The sequence below is a fragment of the Lytechinus variegatus genome, chromosome 11, assembly GCF_018143015.1.
Source record: "Lytechinus variegatus isolate NC3 chromosome 11, Lvar_3.0, whole genome shotgun sequence".
Lineage (NCBI taxonomy): Eukaryota > Metazoa > Echinodermata > Echinoidea > Temnopleuroida > Toxopneustidae > Lytechinus > Lytechinus variegatus.
This window is the reverse complement of record NC_054750.1, coordinates 24,738,368-24,754,461: the sequence shown is the minus strand read 5'-3', so window position 1 is coordinate 24,754,461 and position 16,094 is coordinate 24,738,368. Positions and strand designations below refer to the sequence as shown.

At 36.3% G+C, this 16,094-nt stretch overlaps 1 protein-coding gene across 2 annotated transcripts; it reads right to left on the bottom strand.

Annotated features, from left to right (window-relative positions):
- Positions 1-1,335: 1,335 nt before the first annotated feature.
- LOC121424462 lies at positions 1,336-6,282 on the bottom strand. Of its 2 annotated transcripts, none has more exons than XM_041620157.1 (5): positions 6,262-6,282; positions 5,297-5,513; positions 3,944-3,960; positions 3,104-3,270; positions 1,336-1,964 (listed from the first exon to the last, which is right to left on the bottom strand). In XM_041620157.1, the coding sequence occupies exons 2-5, from the start codon at positions 5,498-5,500 to the stop codon at positions 1,678-1,680; spliced, it is 675 nt and encodes a 224-aa protein (XP_041476091.1). In that variant the 5' UTR covers positions 5,501-5,513; positions 6,262-6,282; the 3' UTR covers positions 1,336-1,677. The 2 variants fall into 2 exon arrangements, with proteins under 2 accessions (XP_041476091.1, XP_041476090.1); XM_041620156.1 differs by lacking the exon at positions 6,262-6,282 and adding an exon at positions 6,167-6,255.
- Positions 6,283-16,094: the final 9,812 nt, after the last annotated feature.

The window sequence follows — 16,094 nt, the reverse complement described above, 5'->3', positions numbered from 1 at the left end:
ATTTTCTACTCTAACAACACCTACGCCAACACCTTCAACAATAAAGAGGGAGAAAAATCAAGAAGGAAAGAGGAGGGAAGAAAGCGAGGGAGAGAGAAGGAGGGGGCGAGAGAGAAGAGGAGGGGGGGGGGGGCAGAGAAGGAGAATGGGGAATGGGAACTAAGGAAGCTAGGTAGAAGTAAGGGGAAAACAAAAGTAATGCAAAAACGAAAACCTTTATCACTTTTGGATAAAGTTGGATAATTTGTTTAGGTGCTGGTGGCGACTTAAATACATCCTCCACGAATCAAAGAATATAACTAATAAGAATTTGTAATAAATCATTCGCATTTCATACTTCAAGGATTTGTTATCTTAAGATTATACATAAAATAAAAGTATCAGTCTCCATAAATATTTTTTTAATTCAATTCAATTCTTTATTCCATTTCCATTAAAAATAATACAAAGTAATATAAATCAGATACAATTTACAGATGAACATTCTTACTTCGTAAAGAAAAAAAAGTACAAAACTTAGCATAAATAGAAATGGGGGGGGGGGGTCCACTAAAAGCAAATCTTGTAAAGGTATCAAGCTTGTAAAGATATTCAAGGTATCATGCTGGTTTTAAAACCGACTGTTTTTTTTTGGTCTTTGAGAAAATTGTTAGGGTCTACATTCGACGAAATTGACAATGTGAGGGTTTCATATGTACATCATAATAAACAAAATTATGAAGTGCGTTCCACAAAAAGGGAAACCAATTTTCAGAGATAGACTTCACAATTATTACATTGTGTTTTACTATAAAACTCCTTGCATGATTGGAATCTCATGTCTCATTTGAAATCAACAGCTCAGCAATTCGTGGCAGGCGTGTCAGATTGCAAACAATAAATATTGAGGTACTTCAGAAACGATTCGCACAGAAATTATCGTGTGAATCTGAATCCGCTCTAATTTAAGGGATTAGTAACATTTTAACAAAGAATACGGTTGTCGTATCACAAACCAATCATGTGCAATTTTCTGCGCAACCTGGTTTGACATTGAAATTTTAAACTCGTCTTGCTCATTAATGCGTGACGTGTTTGTCTCAAATTTGGTATCAAAATGAATTAGAATAATTGAATAATAGGATAATTCAAATGAAAGAAAAAAAACACAGTGAAATCCCGGTTTCCCTTTCCTGGGACGCACTGTTTAGGCGAGGAATACATCATTAGGTTTTGCAAAGAAGTTATTATATCAATGACTAGTCTTACATTCTGTTTTATAATCTTTAGGCGATAGATCCGACGTATGGACAAGCAATTCGGTCGGTAATGAAGCGGCTTTTTTGTTGGCTGTGAAATTATGACGCCCTTCGTTTCTGTAATACAAATCTATGTACACAAGTCAGGAATGATGAAATTTTTATGAAATGTCTTTATTGCTATTTTTGTAAAATGATCCACAAACATTAATGCAGACATGATAAATGAAGGTACATGTTCATAGGCAGACCATTATTTAGACTTGAAATTGATCTTATCCTCGGTTTCACCAGGCAGTTCTCTTTTTCGAATTCTCCAAGTTATCGATATATTGGAGATCGACCGGCCAGGTTCACGTAATATCGGGGGATCGGTATATAGGTTAACTTGATCCGATTTCATTTCCCAGGTTAAGTCAATGCTGTTCATAACCTGATATCAATTGTATCGTTCAAGGAATTTGGTATTCACGTTCAAGACGGTGTTGGAGTGGAGTTCACGAGGTAGGAACCGGTACCTGTATCGGGGGTCGCGCATTGCCCTAGGATTGTGAGGATTGTAGTGTCTCGGTATTCTGGGGATGGGTTCTCGAGGTATGCTCCCAGGTGTTGGTCTCTCCGGTGGAATATCATTCGGTGTTTCCGCCACTTCTTCGAGAGTCCTGTCCACCTGTTCGGTTGGTAGACTGAATGGCTGTAGCTCATCAAGTGAGATCATATCATCGTCTGTAAGTTAGAGTAATAATATAAATTAATGAGACACGGTGATGGAAAACGATATTGAAGGTAATTTCGCATAAATTAGTTCACTTTGTCTGATTATAATAATGGGTTTAACATAGACGTACGTAAAATGTGCTTCCTGTTTTAAAATCATAATAGTTGATAGTAATAATAGTATGTGTTTTATATAAATGATGATTGAATGACATTGTTTTCGTTGAATTCTGGAGTTCATTTGTATCTTATATTAGGGCCACGATCATTATCATCGCCAATGGCGCAAAGCGAACAAGATTATCGCTATACCAAATATTCAATACATACTAACCAGAATAATAAAGCATAACAAATGAAAAAAAATCACTGAGCAATTGTGGATTAAATTGTTATTACCAGCACAACGGTCGTGACTAGAAATACCTCTGGAAGTGATAAGTACTCCATATGCAGGGGTCCGTTTATAAAGACTTGCTATGGAAACACATGCGCGGTTTCTATAATCAATTTATGATCAGCCAATCAAATTGAATGATTTCAGTAGCTTTAAATCGTTACTGAAAATCTAATATTATATTAAGTTACATGAAATAGGCCCCAGTTCTATCACATCGTCCAAGAGTGAGACACTTGATAATAAAACATTTCTATGGAAACGCAGCACCTGACACATTTAAAAACCGACATGACATGAACGTTTTTGCTCCAAGACCAACTTGCGCAAAGTCTAGCTGAACTGCGCTCTTGGAGAAAACTGAGGAAGTACTCTCCGCTCGACTTTTTAAACCTTTTTGTAATTTTTGTCATAGCATGGCAATCTAGAAATTGATAAGGCCTGATCATACGATCAGTTAAGTAATATAAATCTAGGGTTGTTCTGAAAAAAAATTGTGGTTGCGCATGTGTAAGCAAATAGACCTTCTACATTGGCGTCATGGCGCCATCTTAGAGGCTGAAGCCATTGCCTTGCATGCGTTGGAGATCTGCAGCTGGCGCATCTCTGACAACTCCATTTACGCATATTCGTTTATCTTCTGAGTGAGGGCGCTATGAGGTTATGATGTGATATTTATGCACGAGGTCTATAATGTTGAACTCAGCCAACGCCCCTCCCAACGCCCCGGCAGTTTCACGTCACTTCTTACCATTGGTATCAAGTCGACGAAGCATATGAAGGTATTCCGACCCGGTACCGCCTTCCACAATCCACTCGTCAATGTCTACCAGGCCATCATTATCAAGATCGATGCTTGCGAAAGCTTCTTCCTTGCTGATCAATCCAGCGAAGTATCTCGCAACTTCTTCGGGTATTCTGTTCAAAGTTAAAAGACAATAATTATAGAATGTGGTTGTAACATCGTTAAATTGCAGATTTCTCTTGTGGAAATTTAAGATAAAAAAGCTCCCTCCGAAGAAAAAATCTAACTCTGTGTTGAATGTATAATTTATAAAAAAGAATCAGCGGGTTATTTTTCTATAGGGGACGGGTACATTAGGAATTCAGAGTTTAAGTTGAAAGACAAGTAACAGCTCCACATTTATTCCCCCCCAAAAAAAAAAAATGGAAACTTAATCATTGGAATTTAGAAGGGAATATCCAAGGTTCAGTAACTATATCAGGTACCAAAAAAGTAATTTCAGTTGAAAATTAGTGGGCAATATTATATAATCGGTCAAATAAAAGAAGAAGAAGTGAATTCGCAACATAACAGGCATATAGGGGCAACGTTCATATACATGTAGCGCAGAACACGAAGGGAAGAACATTGTTATTTCAATATGCGTAATAATTATTTTAGCTTTGAGCCTCGATAAACTGACAACCGTGGTCAACGATGAAGGAAATATATTAGTTTATCAATTGAATTAAGGATAAAATGTTATCATTGGTACTTTCTATTTGTACATTTATATTACCGTTACTAATCGATTTAGCATGCTTAGAATGATTTAATAGTATAAGGTTCAAAAGTAAATTTCCTTACCTTGGACGGCTTGGTCCCTTTGGTTGAGAATGGCGAGGTACAGGGGTGAGGAGGCAAGAACAAATGAAAAAGATTGAATAGATGTGATAGTGGAAGGGGGAAGAAAGCGAGGGGGAGAACAAATGGACAATCATTCATACATATACGGCCTAAAATTGTCGCTTAATAAGTTTCAAGTTTCATAAACAAGATCTAGACATGCAAATGTGGATAAAATCACATTTTATAGTCATTTTCTTGTTTTCGTACATGGTTGGTGAAAAAAGAATGGAGAAGATGTGGAGCCCCCCCCCCCCGACTCATGCCGCGGTTCCTTACCCCCTTATTATAACCATATGAGTAAACGAAATTGAAATGAAAGGGATGCTCCGGCCTGAAGATATTTATATCTCAATAAACAGAGCCAAAATTCACAGAGCAAAATGCTGAAAATTTGATAAAAATCGGATAACAAATAACGAAGTTATTGAATTGTAAAGATTTGCATTTTTCGATGTAACAGTTATAGGCATGCCTTCATGAATATTCATTAGAAGGGCTGATGATGTCATATCCCCACTTTTTTATTTCGTATGTTATTATATGAAATCAGCTTTATTCAAGTTGCTTCTACCAAGACCTTAAACAAATGGATTGACAATTGATAAGTGCATTAGTAATTTCTTGCTGCAATTTATTTCATAACAATGGAGACACATCATTTATGAAAGATGAAACAATTATGATTTCATGGAATGACAAAAGAAAAAGGAAAGTGGAGGTATGACATCATCAGCCCACCTAATGAATATTCATGAAGACATGCCTAGAACTATTTCACTGGAATAATGCAAATCTTTAAAATTCAGTAACTAATCGTTATCTGTTATTCGATTTTGATGAAATTTTCAGCATTTTGCTTTGTGAATTTTACTCACTTTATTTAAATATGAATAATTTCATCCCGGAGCATCCCTTTAATAAGGATATGTAGTCTTTCGATTGCGCGTGTGAAGTACGAGAATTCTTAATTGGGAGCGTTTCATCGACATTTTTCGTCCGTCAAGTTGTCAGATCTGACAACTTTACTAGATTTTTATTGGTATAGAAGCACGGACTGTCACTATGAATTGACGGATGAAGAATCAAGTTTCAAGAATCTTTTATTGGTCAATGTATGCATGCAAAGAAATTTTGTTTCCAATGGCTTTCACAATAAGTATACACAGAAGACTTGTCGGATACAATGTCCGACATACTACGTTAATGAAACGCTTTCCAGATGAATATGCCTATGGGAGGATCGACGAATGTGATCGATTAGTCGTGTCTCGGTGGGAAAAAATGAATATAAATGAGTAGGGGTGAACTCACCTCTGGGCCTTCTGGACCTGGTCTTGGAGCTACACCTGGTCTAGGAGCTACACCTGGTATTGGCATTACACCTGTCGGTCCTCCGCCTCTTCCAAGGCCAGGCTTGGATATCTCCCACGATGGACCCGCACCAGACACACATCCCCATCCCATTGGGATGGTGCATACCATGTATGCGAGGGATAGAAGAAACGCTTTCATCATCCTTATCTTGCTCCTATAGGGAAGCGAAAACGGATGAAGAACAGAATGGGAAATCAGTATTTCTGAGTGAGAATTCTAGATCCTTTTGTTATACTCTGCAGTAATCAAGCTAACACAATTACAAAGAAATCACAATGTTAGCTTAAGGTTAAGAAAACATATTTTGAAATGCAAAAATCTATGGTTTAGTAATATCAAGAAACAAAACATAACATTTAGCAATCATATTGTTAAAGTGTCATTATTATATTTTGCATTCGTGATTTTTTTTATTTAATACAATAAAAAAAATCGAATGTAAAATTTTCCATAAAACATTTCTACAAAATCTTAGACTGACCATCGCAAAAATGGTGTGTGAGGAATCTCATATTGAACAAGTTAAAAAACTTTGTAAAATTATTTTTGATAACTTTGGCGGCAAACATTATTCTAAATCGTTAACATTATGCAAAAAAAAAAATAAACATTTTGCTCCATCTCTGATAAGACTCATATAAACCCCCTAAATAACAACCGCAATGATCAAGAATTCCAATTAGCTTTTTAGCCAGACTAAATGATAAATAAAAAAAATTATTAGTATCCCATTTGTCGATTGACCAATTGCACTTTTAATTAATTTACCTCCTAGCAATGCCAATACATACAAAGTAGGCTACATACCTGAGTTTGGCGCTTCAAAATTCTAGACCTTTCTTAAACCTAGTGAAAATCCGGATTTCAACAATAAGCTATCTCCAAAGAAAGTCAACACGCACCGACCGGTGTATATAACTGTCTCGATCAACGAGGAGGGCATGTAATACTGAAAATTGTGACGGTATATAGCGAGCTTTATACATGGCAGACCCTACCTAATTTTGTCTGATGAGTAAGTAGCTCCCGGATGTGATGACGTAATCTTGGTTTCCAGTATTATTGATACGCATTTGTGTGGGTGGGTTTATTTCATCTCCATGGTGGGAGGGTACCTTGGTGGAAAAGGATTTGGATTGGATGTAACATCTTCCCAGGCGTCGATGTCATTTTCGTTTAGATCTTTGAAAAGGAATACTCGATCGATCGAAGTTCACCGTCATGAGCACTCTCGTGTGTCCCTTGATATCGGCATCGCTATATCAACCTAATCTGCAGGCACAGACCCTGATTAAAACATGGATCAGTGTGTCTCCACGCAAAGACTAGCACGTACAAAACTTGTAATTACACAAGGCAAGAGTAGGCTGCAATTCAGACCCATTACTCGAGTGGAGGGTTTGCACATCGGACTAATATCAACTGTGCGATATGGGGTGAAGTGATGAGATATTCGGACACATGCCACTGGAATTGGTCGCCTTTTAAATGAGAGAGAGAGAGAGAAAAAAGCCTAGACATATAATATATCTTTGTACCTGCAGAATCACGATAAATGTGGCTTAAGTTGAAGTATTTCAGAATCGGGCCTTTTTAAAATTCATGAGTGGACGAGTTGGCAAGAGACGAAGTTTACCTATGAAACACCCACCTAGAGCACATGGATTGTTTTATTCGGACCAAAGAAAACTTGGCACCATTCGACAGATTGGAAAGTTTTTGATATGGTTGTTCCGGTGGGTCTTCCATATAAGGATTTATTTCTGCTTGCTTGGAAATCGAGCGGGGATGAAATCAAGAACAGGGTCATGATGTCATTCCTACTCAAGGATATTCAGTCACGCAGCTGGAAAATATATACAAACTTGTTTATATACTGAACTGCAAAATGGTATTGGTTTGGTTTGGTTTTATTTACTTTAGAAATTGAATAGAAGTGATATTTAGAAATCACAACAAACACATTGCACAAAGTATCAAGATTAATTATATAAACACTTCAAAAGATGCGAATGAAGCACCATATTCAGAGCAATTGATTAATGTTTCTGTTCCTCCTCGAGGTCCAATTAGGTAAATATATGGTAAATAGATTCGGAGAACCCTGAAAGTTTTAGGGGGTGTCCCTCGATCAGGATAGGTCCTCGTTTCCAACTATTCTTGGACTTTGATTTTTTTTCTGATATCACCCTTATTCGAAATGAAAATAAAAGTGAGTATTTCATTTCATTTGAGTGATTTTTGCATCTTTTCCATATACAAAGTAACAAAGACAAAACAATAGAGTACATAACCAAATATCTGACAATCAAACCAAAGACCAAAGTTATTTGTTATTTTATATAACATAACGATTTAAGAATGTTGCAGGGACTGCCACTATAAGCTCAGCTATGTACGTGTGCGTATGCTTGTAGTTAATTTAAAACTATTATCGATAACATACTTATGCACACATATGTATATACACTTTTAAAGCATGTGTTTTTAGTGATTTCATCAAAATCGATTTTTCATAAACTCGAGGGAAGTGATTACAATGAACTTTACAAATCTTCATTTTTGTTATACAACATAATTTTACAATAAACATTAACGAACTAATGAAGCAAATGATGACGGAATGAAATCCCTGTAAAGAAATGTACAAAAGTGAAACTTTAAGAACCGATCCTCTACTCAGGCCTCACAAAATTGCCTTATACGCCCCCCCCCGGTTGGTTTTTGTTTTGGTAGCTCTTTTTTGTTATAGGGATTGACCCTTGAAAGGTCTTGAGGCATATTGTTAATCCAACCACTTTCTGATATTTACTGCATTCACAATATACCCTTTTGTATTCGTGTTTGAATGTATTTTGAATGTTTATTTATGCTATTGTACCTCTATTTTTATCAGATTGTGGAAAATAAATACATCTAAAACTTTAAAAAGATATGATTATCAACATATCGAAAACCATGTCAAACTTCGCTGATGTGGTTTACGGTACACCATGTGGAGTGTTATAGAAACAGTGGATAGAAGAAGAGAAGAAATGGATAGGCGAGAAAGTGGAGATTAAGAGAGTAGAGTATTCTTTCTTGAAAGTAGTCCAGAAAAGGACTGTAAACCAGAAGGAATTGATGATGACTCCTGAAGACGAACAGTCAACCTGCCCGAAACGTCGAGTCTCTCTACTACCATGACTACTCATCATCTCTACTCGCCTACTCAAGCCAGCATCTCCTCATCAGCTCTACTACTCAAGCTGTTTCCACATGGTGTACCGTTAACCACATCAGCGATTGTACATGCATGCCACCATGCAAATCTTCAAACAACAAATGTCCAACTTGAATATTGCTCCTGATCGTATCCATTTTGCATCAGTACTCGGCCTACATGTATACCCCCAACCAACTTACATGTGAGGAGTGCACATGTATGTAATTAATTTGCTGCATCAGAGTGCACAAAAAGCTGTAAATAAAATTTCAACAAGAGAAAGGAAAATTTAGAAAATGACGCAAACACACGCAAACCCACCCACACACGCATATGTATATAAATGTATAAGTATATATATTGCTTGCCTGGAAATCTGAATTAATGCTCTGTTTGTTGCAGTATTACATAAAACATTTTCAACGCTTGATTTTTTTCTCATAAAAGAGGTGTTTTTTTTATCAATCAAAATCCTGAGTTTTCCAAACTTTACATTTTGAATTTCGTAGAATAGAAACAAGTAAAATGGATTGATTGTTTACCCCGCTTGGCCCTCTCTTATAATGCATACAGCTATTTCACAGTTTTCTCAATTATCTAAAGCTTTTAAATTAGGTCCCTTTTTTATCTTACAACCGAGTCTGCTTAAACTCGCATGTTGTGCTTGCTTGTCTTTAATTTGAATAAGCTAAAAGGATTGGGACACAACGAAATGCAATGTACAGATGAAGTTTAATTACTTTCTCATTAAGAAACTAATCTTTAATTAACAATTCAGTCCAATTCGTGTGGGATCTAGTTGGAGTGGTAATTAACCAGTTCACTGAAGTAATGTATAGCCCTATGGCTATTACTGGTTATCTGAAGGGACCTATCATTTGCATCTTCTGGACCGTATTCTGAAGTCAGGTTTAACTTTGTCAGGTTTAAAGTTGTGGTTCAAGTATGGGAAGCCAAAAGTATCATTTTTTTATTAAGTACGTTTCTTATGTTTACTGTGCTCTTTCCTGATTCATCGATGGTGAAGACAATAATCTATACATACTTCCTAGACAATAATGAATGATTTGAGAGCCAAATGAGCTAAAATATATCTCTACCATTAGTAATTTATGTTACAATTGGCTGTCCATACTTAAACCACAACTGTAAACCTGAGTTTAAATTAAACCCGACTTCAGAATTCGGACCTCTGTGTTTACGTAATGTACAATCTGGGGTGGCGCCATTGTGTAAAGAATGGAGTGAGGGCAAAAGGGTCTAAACATGACGTCTTTTTTTCAATAAAAACATAGCGGGGCTAGGAACCGTCCTAAATTTTCCTTAGCCATGTTTTTTCCTTCTTTTCCTCATTGTTTTCTTAATCCCGTTTTGATTTATATCTGATCACTTGATACAATCAGGTATTTTAGCAGTTTCCCCTTCTCCCACGTGGTACTACCCTGAGTACCAGCAATTCATCTTCGATCTCGTATAATTTGGCATAATTGTGTTGCATCAAGCGTTGTCGAAGCCTGGGTGTATATATCTCCGTGTAGAAACATGGACCTTCAGCGTGTTAAGAACTAGTGACTAGATCAGGTTACTTGGAAATTGGGACTTACAGATGGGGCAAATGTCAAGAGCAGGATAATGACGCCACACCTAATCAAGGTTATTCAGTCACACAGCTGCAAAAAGTCGTTATACCGAATCGCTGGTAAATATCGTTACGGAATAAAAAGTTCACTGTTGAAAATAAAACTGTAAAACAACAAAACAAAACAGTATTTATTATTGGCAGCTAGGACTCCCAAACAGTATGAATTGTTGAATTACGGTGGGCTGTAAAAATGCCCCACCCCAGAAAAAAAAGAAGAAGAAAAAATGAATAACTGTAACAAAAACCCACCATTTAAACATTCATTTAACATAAAAATCGCCATTAAGTTACAATACGAACACGACGATATTTGCACTGCAATTAACGTAAAAACACGATAGTCCGTTGGTATTTTTACAAAGATCATTATAATATTTTAATATGTTTTACATTTAACTTGTAATTCTACGTTACACATCACTGTATACATGCGTTTGGTTTGTTAAATCATTGCGTCGTCTGTTTTTAAAAGGTAAACATCCTATAAATTTACGATTTTTCTTTGTAAAATCACTAGTATTGATTCTGCACGGGTCCAAGTCACTTAGCATGTTGACGCAGTTTACATTTTGTTAAGTAATCTATTAAAAGTATGGTTATGATTATGTTAATATAATGATTAAAATGATTAGTTGCTTCCTTCAATTCAACCCAAACTCAGTAAATGCATGATATACATGTATAGATGCGTTTAATTGCAGATTCCTGCTCTTATGGAACACTTCACGCGTACATAATTACATTAGCTCGGTTAAGTCAGAGTCTCACAATACAAATATTTGTGATCAATATCAAGATGGAAAGGACGAATCTTACAATTTTTATATCAATCTGGTGATCAATACATACTTGCATCTATGATCTCGATTAGAAATTGTTGATTGTTGACTTGTATTATGGAGTCTGGTTTAACTAAAACTCAGGTTTAAAGTTATGGATAAATATGGACAGCCAATTGTCACATAAATCACTAACAGTAGAGATATCAAATTTCAGCTCATTTGGCTCTCAAATCATTCATGATTGTCTAGGAAGTATAAATAGATGATTGTCTTCACCATCGTTGAATCAGGAAAGAGCACAGTAAACATAAGAAACGTACAACTTCATAAAAAAATTGATACTCATGGCTTCCCATACTTAAACCACAACTTTAAACCTGAGTCTAAGTTAAACCTCACTTCAGAACACGGGCCTTAAAGTTTTCTGTTGCAAGCCTAGGTCTAATGATTTGTGGCGATGGGATACTCGCTCCCCCCCCCATCAGAATTAAATCTTGAGTGGAGTTGAAAACAGAATCTTACTCTAACTATAATGATTTATTCATGAAGGTTTATGCCGTCATAATTAGATTTGTCAATTTGACACGTATCATTTGAGCCCAGGTTCTGGTTGTTTGATGTCTAATAATTTATTCATGAATATTCATAAACCCAGTGATTGAGGGTGTTAATTGTACACACCCTGTGTGAGTCAATTACAGTTTGGATAAATCTGGAAACAAGATTTATGTTCTTCCATTATACGGAAAGGAGTGAAACAGATTGAAAACAGGAAAATTTACAATGACTTTTTATCACTCATTTTAGGGATCATGTGGAGACATCAGATTTGCCAGAAGAAGAGTGATTTCAAACCTATCGGCCGGATTAAAAAATGAAACATAAGGTCACTAAATCCTTTAATTGGCAATATGGTGTTTTGAAAAAGATTTACTCACAGGATGTGTGTGTGTGTGTGAGAGAGAAATTTTCTCATTTTCATATGTTTCACTACAAGAGAGTTGCCACAAGTTATTTGCATTTATCTAATCTCTCTCGCTCTCGCTCTCTCTCTCTATATATATAGTCGTTTAACCAAACTCTTATTAGCTCTCGGTGATAATATTTATGGAAAATAAATATATTTTCCTTTTAGATTGTTCTGAATTTATAAGGATTAATAGATGGAAAAATTACGTTGATGACGGTACTGTTATCACTTTATCAACTGAATCGAACTAATTGTAGATGTCAAGACCTAACGAATATCCCAATTCACATTTATCATAAAAAATGATGGTATATAACATTAGTGTGAATATGGGCATTTTCATAGTGAATATTCCGCCCCTTCACAAGGTAAAAAAAATTGAATAATCCAGTGAAAATATGGCTAATGACGAATATTTAGCACGTGTGAAACCAAACTAGAACATGATTAGAATCACGGACGCTTATCACAGTCATGGTAACAATAGCGATCCTCATTACAATGATTATTCAAGATTCACGTGTGAAAAGGCCCCTTAAATCATTGTAATGATGATTGCTCTTGTAATCGTGACTGTGATTCGCGTTCGCGATTCTAATCATGTTCTAGTTTGGTTTCACACGTGCTAAATATTCGTCATTAGCCTTATTTTTCACTGGAATCATCATTCAAATTACGATTATTTTACAGTGTGAAAGGGTGGTCAGACAGGTCTAGGCTAACTGAAGGCCTAGTTATTTCCTGTACATTATGTTAATTGCGTGTAGACGCGGAAACGCGAAGGATTATTGTGCCACGTTTGTTGGGGCAAAACTCGGCTAAAAATATTAATACTTTTTGTTTGGTTGGGATGAGTGTGTATATGTGTGAATGTCTACTAACCTTCTTCTGGGGACATTCTCTTTCACTTACAGTTAACCAATCATTGAGGGACCTCCTTGGACTTTCAAAAATACCATGATAATCGATGTTTTATATCCCTCTTGTGAATATTCATGAGTATTCTAGATAAACGATTGGTCAATTCGCGATCATGTGACAAAGTATAATTTCAATAGGAAAGCACATTGCTGCAAGTAGCTCCGTATAGTTTTCTTCTAGATCGGTATGTATTTCGATATACTTTCATGGGGAGAACTGCGCATGTTCATGCTCGATATGTTCCACAACGTTGAACTGCGCATGCCTCCTTGACCCGTTATCCGCCAAAATGAATAAATGAAATAAAATACAATCTCTTGCTCAAATTACTTACCGAAAATCTGAAAAAACGAGGGTGGATTCGGGTATACATCATCATGCAGAAAATTTAATTCCATGACGGCCTTTCATACACGATTATTCCCACTATATTTTCTCAAAGCCTGATATATCTGTATAATATAGCTCGGTATAAAATCTAACTATAGTTCTATATGTGAAGGGGGTAGAAAGATTCCCCGGTTAGCACAATATGATCACATTATTGATTGAATTAGTAACTTTTGACTGTTACAGTATTAGATTGCCAAGTTCATCCTCTCTTTGTCGATTAATGCTACGTGGGTCCCGGATTGTCAAATAACAATATTGTGTTTATCTGTGGGTGTGTATGAGAGAGAGAGAACAAGGACCGGGGGGGGGGGGGGTGTTTATGTAGTAGAACCGGCTGCGAATACATTCGTAATTCCGAAGCTTCGTTATTCTGAAGGTTCGGTTATTCCGAAGGTTCGGTTATTCCGAAGGTTCGGTTATTCCGAAGGTTCGTATTTCCGAAGGTTTGTAATTCCGAAGGTTTGGTTATTCCGAAGGTTCCTATTTCCGGAGGTTTGTAATTCCGAAGGTTCGTAATTCCGAAGGTTCAGTAGTCCGGAAACGAAATGAGGTTCGTAATTCCGAAGGATCGTTAACCCGAAAACGAAATGAGGTACGTAATTCCGAAGGCTCGTTAGTCCGAAAACAAAATGAATAACAAACCTTATTTCGTTTTCGGACTGACGAACCTTCGGAACAACGAACCTTATTTCGTTTTCGGATTATCGAACCTTCGGAATAACGCCACAAATGTTCGGATTAACGAACCCTTTTACGTTTTCGGATTAACAAACATCGAAGTATAGGCAATTAACGTGTTTCGGAATAACGAACCTTCGGAATTACGAAATGTAACCTTTTGGCTGTGGTGTGGTGGTGGTGGTGCTGCTTTGCAAAGAAGAGAAAGTGGGAAAACCGCACACACCAACGTATATTGATAAATAAACAAATACATACATATATATATATATATATATATATGAGTATGTGTGTGTGTGTGGGTTTGTGTGATGGGTGTGTGTGCGTGTGTGTGAGGGTGCGTGTGTGTGTGTATTGTGAAAGAAACGGGGGAGAGTGATAGGCGGAACTGGTTTTTAAAATATTTTAGTTTTTCTCGCTGTGGACTGACTGAAATTCTGGTTAGTTTTGTTTCAGCTCGAGTATCAATTTTATGAGCTGTACAATAACCGATTAATCGACCTAATTTGTTGTTCTGTAAATTGTAATTATCTCAGTTATTTTTCAATCATTTTTGATGAGCTGTGATTTAACACGTGAGTGAGCGGGAATCTGAATTGCTCATTTGTGCCCTGTAAACTCCACATACCCTTGGTCAATCGTAGCTGGCGTCATGCCAAAATGTTGCAATAATAGACATCAATATTCTGATAAATACAAGTATCATCAATGAGAAATGACGGAATCTGAGCACAAATTCTACTATTCCGCCAAGCAAAATTATGGACTGTGCTGCTCACTGACTATGATTTTCCATTCCTGCGCATCTAAAACAGTTGTATTTGCTGATTTTAATCATTAGTATTCACTGTATGTGGGTTTCTTCGTTCTTGCGCATTGATAAAGTCAGTATAGCTTTACAAGTAACAAACAAAATATAAACGAAAATCATGTGTTTCTTTGCATTTACATGTTTTAAATTTATGTTTTTGCGAGGAGAGATATTTTTCAATATTGATTTGAAATGGGATATTTTAAGTCCCCTCCAATGCTCTTTACCGGGATGTGTATTTTACCGAATAGACGATGCAAGAGATACTTTAGTTGCTTAGTGACTTTAAAAATATTATATTTTCTAGTCAACCACTCCCTTTTTTATCTTTCTTCTCCTTCTTCGATTTTCCTCTTGTTGTTATCATCTATTTCCTCTCCTTTGTGACCCTATCTTTCTCTTTGTCCATTTTCTTTTATTTCATATTTTAAGTCTCCGGATCCACCTATGTGTATTTGAAAATATGAGGATACGGACATAGTAAGGAATAATTTGTTCCCAAGTTTAGGGAGCCGAGTGACTCTTGAACTGCTTTTGGGTATTTTTTTTTCAGGACAATCCTCTATTCGTGTTAAGAATATTTTATAATTCATCTAAGAGGAACCTAAAGGCTCTAATCTCTATTTATGGTCACTTTCAGACCTTGATGCTTGAAACTAAGATATTGAATGTCATTTCCTTGATTTACTTTAAGTTGTGTTCATTTAATGAAAAATGTTGTCTCGACAAACCTCCGCTATTATTACCTATAGATCCCATGACAGATTAAGTTATCGCAGGTACGTATGCACTTCCTGATTGCAGTTGTAATTATAGCCAAAACTAAACAGCATTTCAGGCAAATTACAAATATATGATACTGAAATAACTAACAATATTGTTCTTAAAACGCTATTGCATCATGAAATTTGAGCAATTTGATAACAATCAAATTTGCTTTCTGGGCCCCTTGAAAGAAACACTGATGATATATTTTCGTCATAGGTGAATGTAATATTATAAGTGTTAAATTCCCCCCTCAATTACAGGTGGTGTCAAGAGCATAGATATGAACACTTGGTATCAGAGTGGTTTTTAAGTGGCTGAATGTATTTTTCCGTCAGTATATGTAGTTTCAATGTATAATGTAACATGTTTTCTACGAGAGGAGACATATTTGAATCTCCTAAATCCTCTTTTGGGGAGATTTGGTGGAGTAGTACCCGGCGCATTCTGTCATATTCTTTCCGATTTGCGCCGACATTCGGGTCGTCACCTGAGCACCTGGGCAACATTCGGCTCGATTTTGGCCAATTGTGTTTTTTCTTGATACTATTTTGGGTTTGCATTTGGC

Excerpts from the sequence above, each read along its gene's own strand:
- LOC121424462 (XM_041620157.1), bottom strand. The coding sequence starts at position 5,500 with ATGATGAAAGCGTTTCTTCTATCCCTCGCATACATGGTATGCACCATC. Across the intron at positions 1,965-3,103 it reads TCGTCGACTTGATACCAATG|ACGATGATATGATCTCACTT; the intron begins GTAAGAAGTGAC and ends TCTAACTTACAG.